Source organism: Anoplophora glabripennis, unplaced genomic scaffold, assembly GCF_000390285.2.
Source record: "Anoplophora glabripennis isolate ALB-LARVAE unplaced genomic scaffold, Agla_2.0 scaffold406, whole genome shotgun sequence".
In the NCBI taxonomy this organism is placed as follows: Eukaryota; Metazoa; Arthropoda; class Insecta; order Coleoptera; family Cerambycidae; genus Anoplophora; species Anoplophora glabripennis.
The window spans coordinates 276,952-282,773 of record NW_019416508.1 but is presented as its reverse complement, the minus strand read 5'-3'; the positions used below and the strand labels follow the sequence as shown (position 1 = coordinate 282,773).

The window sequence follows — 5,822 nt, the reverse complement described above, 5'->3', positions numbered from 1 at the left end:
ACTGGATAGAACGCAAATATTCAATTGGGTGGCCTCTCAGATCGCTAGATCTAACGCCCTTAGACTTTTTCTATGGGAATACTTAAAGTCGAAAATTTATGCAACACGACTGAACTCACTTGAGGAGCTTCGTCGGCGAATTGTTGGACAATGTCGTCAGATAACGCTCGAAATGCTTCGAAATGTTCATTTGGAAGTGGAGCAAGGATTTTATTATTGTATGGAAGCAGAGGTACACCAATTTGAACTGTTTTTTTTTGTTGTTTTTTTTTAATTTCGATAATTTCCAGGTGGAAAGGCTTGGAACACAATATATATTTAAACACTATTTAGCAGACAGAAATCAAATAGTAAAAATAAATCAAGTAAATAGTAATTCTTTACCTATTAGTGTGGGTGAACCTCAGGGTACGATATTGAGCCCTTTCTGTTTTTTGGTTTATATAAATAATATCTCTAATTTATCTACAATTACCGCTACAGTTATCTGAATAAATTTACTTAATTACTTACTTACATATCTCATAGAGGACGCTACTTACGAACTGTTGTGTAGTTCATTGTAACATTTTTATGCAAAGCCCTGTCTGGATTCTGAATAAACAGTTTGATAAGTAGATTATTTCTAAGGAAAAAAGGCATAGATGTTTGATAACCACTCCCAAATTTATTTATCGATGCAGGGAATATGGCGGAAAATAAACTAGAACACTGATTATACAATTTTAATAACTTTTACCACTATTCTACATCTAATATACTCGAAAAGTTTTATATTTTTTGCTCCAGCTTTACTTCAAAATCCATGCAGAAAAACATCACCTCATCTTTCTTCATTATTACCCTGGAATAAAAGAACCCTTCAAATATCGTTTTAATCTTCAAGAGGCTTAGATCCAAGTAAAAATTCTTGACGGAATATGAACCCTGAAAGCAAATTTTCCAATCAATATTGTTTTTTAACGAGGGGGGAGGCACATTGGCTAAATAGTGTACACCTCCCTTTTTTGTAATAAAATCTGTAATTCGTCTTTCAATTATTAAAATTTTGTATCCACGACTATTGTATAATGTACCCATTATACGTCTGTTTGCTCGACCTTAATAATACCCATTAATCACGGCAGTGATTAATGAGTCATTAATCACTACTGTCAGATGCTTCCTTAATTTAGCTATAATATTATATTGTTCTGCTACAAACAATCCGTTTTTAAAATTTTATCGTGTAAACCACTAAATATTTTCAATTCAGTGCTGTACATATAAAAAAAAAATTAAAAAAGTGAATTTTCCTAGACCGGATTCGAACCCGGGACCCGCGGTTGGAAGGGAAAGAGCATCTACACTGAGCCATCAGCGACTTCATTTGTGCGAGTCGTATATCTGTTTCTTAACATACCATGTTTTTCGAAACATTTCAAAAAAAACTTCAACAAAAATATTTAGTAGTCGTGGATAAAGTATAGTATTCTACTCCCGTATAATGGGTATTATTTATTTGGTGATTTAGTCCACTCGCCTGCGGCTCGTGGCCGTAAACTTCACCTCGTGAATAATACCCATCATTATACGCTCGTTGAATAATATACTATTAGTAAATCCTACTCATTCCAATAATAATAATTATTCGACTAATTCCTCACAAATACTTATATGTGCATATTTTTGTTTACACTTATCAATATCTCTCGAGGTTTATACAGAGTCTCCGTATGTAAGTATCAAAAACATTTTTCTTATTTTTGAATTTATTTTTACTTACATTATATGGTGTGATAGAATTTTGAAGTCCCATGTCATTTACACCTCTCTCTTTTTTTCTTTAATTTGGTAATAAAATTTGAAACAAAAATATGTATCTGCAAACGAAATTTCGGAATTATTTTGTACGCATCTTGTTAATAAAATAGTTAGTAGACCTTGAAAAGGTTGCTGCATGTTTCGGAGAAATTAAGTAAAACTCCTCTTGAGAGGAGTATCCTCAAGAAGCTGTACTTCCTTAAGAAGCATCTTCATTGTATGTTTATTAGCACATTTTTTGTTGGCAGATCAATTATGGCACACCTTGTATTGCCTGACACATAATAAAAAAAAGTCTTACAGAAAAATATTTAGATAAAAAAACTTAACAAGTCAAGGTAATAAAAATATTACAATATAAATATTCCTAATAGAAAATATTCTTACAAGATAGTATACTCCTATTGTACATAATATTAGATATTAAAAATTTGACTGTGGAAATAAAGAAAAACTGGTTTAAAAATTTTATTCCGAAAAACAGAAGAAATATGTGAAAATTTATAGGTCTTAGAAAAACAATAATATCCGAATACCTAATAAAATAACTACTTACAAAAATAAAGTTAAGAGAAACTAATACAAGAACACGAAAACAATTTTTTAGCTAATGACATAGTGGGAAAGAACTACTCTGCGGACTACAGCCCCGTGCGGCACTGAATTACATCCACAATATCTAGTAGGCTGATAAAATCATTCACCAGCGGAGTCATTTGATACAGTCTGGTTTCGATTTAGCTATTTGGATGTCTATCCACCGATACGTTTTGAATGTAGGCGAGATACAACCTAGATAATACGTCATATCTTAATTGCCGATGCTGTATCACGCAGAGTAGTTAATTTCAACAATGCCATTCAATTAAAAACATTAATTTTTCGAGATTGTAATATTTTTAGCATGCTTTTGTATATTTAGCGTAAAGATATTCAATGTTCGTAATTTCATTTTTCTGTCACGAACATTTTCAAAAATATCTGTTAAATCAACTTTCAGGAGCTTACTTTTAATAAAAAATAGTCACAGTGCGCATGCTCTCAATCAGTAACATCCCCGATAAATCACCAGTAACTCCTAAATCCCTTTACATCCCAAAACTTCTAAAGAAATCCCAATACATATTCAAGAAATCCTAGTATATCTTCATAAATCGCAATATGTTTTTAAGTATACACTTATTTAAGTGTATACTTAATCATTTGATTTAAAAATTTTGCGAGAGAAATACCCTTTGCTTGTTTTTCTTTCAAAAACTTGGTTTTCTAAAACCACACTTGAATGTACTCATGTGTATCTTACCCTACCTTTTTTATCGGGCAAAATGGTGGGATGCCCAGATGTTCTTCCCAATTCAACCACAAATCCCCAACAAAGTTTGTCAGCACATGACAAGCATCACGACCGCTGATAGTAAATGAATTTTGTTTCTTATCAAGACGGGAACACTTCATATTAAACTAAAATCAATGTAGAAAACGTATTATATTTTTCCCTTTTCTTATATCCTACAGCTGTATCTAAAGTTACTCACAACTATAGTATGGTCGATGTCGAAAGGTATACTGAAATTTGCATCTACCACTTGCGTGGTCCTGTTATACATGTGCATGCGGACAGAACTCTTTACGGTCAAATTATGGACGTCCTGGCAATCTTCAGCCTTTAACAATATCATCTTTGCTGGACCATGAATCTAGAAAAAAATAAATAAACGTTATACAATGGTATAACGAGAAAATTACCGACATACAAATGTACAAAGGTAAGGTGCTACCAATGCTAACAAAACTGATATTTTTGCCGTCACCATTTTCGTATTAATGCAAGTATTTACAAAAACATAATGGCTATCATGAACAAATATGTACTTTGTATTGATACCAAAATGGATATTTGTAGATATCAGAAAATGTATAGGTAAATTACTGTTTTTAAAAATCGATTAATTTGTGATCTCTCAATGACATCTACAAATCATTGATATTCTATAATGATACCGGTAGTATAAAATAAAACTATATACAACATTTCATTCAATAATATGAAAAAAGGTATGTTTCTATTGAAGTTTTCCCGATAGATTTATCAATTTTAGGTTATTGTAAAACAAAAGGAAAAATTACGTTAGCTGCATTCTGATTTGCACAATTTCTTTTAGAAGCTACATATTGGACATGTTTGTGATGTTATTGCATTATCGTATTAGTTTTTAAATACTTTGACTTCAGTGTATTGGTTATTTCTTAACTTAGGGATATCCTCATTTAAAGTCAAGGAACAATATTTGTTATATGAAATGTTTCTAATGTTTCAAGCATACTCTTCATATTCCATTGATTGTTGATCTCATCTATTAAGATGAAGTAGATGAATTTGATTTTCAGTACGATTTTTTCAATCAGTATCAAGAGGTGTCGTATCGGTATTTCTAGAATAGCACTGGAGTGAATTATTAGGTTTATACTTTTGGAAATTGTAATTATTATGTTTGACATTATACAATTTTAGAAGGAAAATTTTGGTCGACTAAAGAAGTAATAATGGAACAAACACTTATAAAAACAGCCCACGGACGATAGTTCAGCTTAAGAAGCTTCTTTTTTACTTTTCTACTTCATTTCAGATGTGGAAAATATCCAGCGAAATAGAACTATTTGGCTGACTTTGACTTCCAATATAATTTTACAGATGAAAGTCAAGTGAAGTTGAATCGGTATAAATACACGGGTACATCTTTAAAAATCTTATCAAATGAAATCAAATAAGGTTCTTCTAAACCACAAATCCAGGAATGTAAAAGAGACCAGTCTCCCAACTTCTGAAATTGGGGAAAACAACTATTTTCTGGACTGAATACTGCAAGTAATATAATTGACACGATGTTAATACCTAGTAAACAACTAGTAATTTTTTAAAATTTTTTGGATAAAAATCAACTGGATACGAATCGGTATATCCAGAGGGTCGCTGCATAGATTAATTATCAGCACCTAAAAATTTGTGATAGTTCTCTAATTTAGATCTCAAAAATTGTTATTGGCAAGTAGAAGTGAAACACAACCAACCTTACGATTACCTAAGTGTAAGACAATTAATTAATGACATGCTAGCACATGCCATGGAATTTGAAGTTGCGAATCAAACATCTAGGAGACACACCAGTAAGTGAATGAAGTGGTAAAAATGGAGGAGTCAATGAAACAACTCACGAAAATGATGATGGTAATGAAAACAGGACAGGATGAATAAAGACCTGATATGAAGGCAGAACAGAATGCACTAAGTTCTAATATGAAGACCGGACAAAATAAACTGGATGCTATAAGATCAGATATAAATACAAGAGAGAATGTAGAAAGATTGTCTGAAAACACGATGTCAGAATGGATTCTATGTAAGAGATCTAGTATGGCTGTACAAGCCAGTAAGGAACAAAGAAAAATCTCCTAAGCTCTAAAACTCCTGGGTTGGTCCATATCTGGTAGCCAAGAGGATCAACAATGTGGTCTACTGGCCCAGAGCGAAAATTAAAATCGTTCACTTGGATTGTTTGGCCCAATACCGAGCACATATTAGAGAGCATCTGATTAATCATGGGAACAATCATTTTTAGGATAAGGGCAGTCCAGAGAAGATCACCTCAGTGTACAAATCGGTTATCTACGTATTCAAAATGGTATTTTCCGTCTTCTCAAACTAATAATCCACAGAATCCTAATTCTAACACAAATTTGTACCAAGTTTGACAACTTTGACGTTTCCGAATAACAAAATTACAATTTAACCTTTAAAAAATATTCTGCGCATTGACGCGGCCGTTTTTATATTTTCGATGTTTACATAGTTTTTAAGAATAGTATAGAACAATATCTAGGCCTTCTAAGAATATAAAAGAAAGGGAATTCATTCTAGAAACATCATAAGACAAATAAGTAAAATAAGTGTATAACTATGTACATTAGGGTGATTTTTTTCTACGATATAAAATTTATGAAGGCAGCACTTTTTGTTTTTT

At 32.0% G+C, this 5,822-nt stretch overlaps 1 protein-coding gene across 1 annotated transcript; it reads right to left on the bottom strand.

The window, feature by feature from the left end:
- Positions 1 to 771: 771 nt before the first annotated feature.
- LOC111691644 lies at positions 772 to 3,617 on the bottom strand. Its single transcript, XM_023454784.1, has 4 exons — positions 3,558 to 3,617; positions 3,339 to 3,500; positions 3,112 to 3,264; positions 772 to 927 (listed from the first exon to the last, which is right to left on the bottom strand). The coding sequence occupies exons 1-4, from the start codon at positions 3,615 to 3,617 to the stop codon at positions 772 to 774; spliced, it is 531 nt and encodes a 176-aa protein (XP_023310552.1).
- Positions 3,618 to 5,822: the final 2,205 nt, after the last annotated feature.

What these genes read in the sequence shown, in the direction of transcription:
- LOC111691644 (XM_023454784.1), bottom strand. Translation starts at nt 3,617, where the DNA reads ATGGTGACGGCAAAAATATCAGTTTTGTTAGCATTGGTAGCACCTTAC. An exon ending in CACCTTACCTTTGTACATTT is followed by an intron (nt 3,501 to 3,557) that starts GTATGTCGGTAA and finishes ATTTTTTTCTAG; the next exon opens with ATTCATGGTCCAGCAAAGAT. An exon ending in CATTTTGCCCGATAAAAAAG is followed by an intron (nt 928 to 3,111) that starts GTAGGGTAAGAT and finishes ATTTGCTTTCAG; the next exon opens with GGTTCATATTCCGTCAAGAA.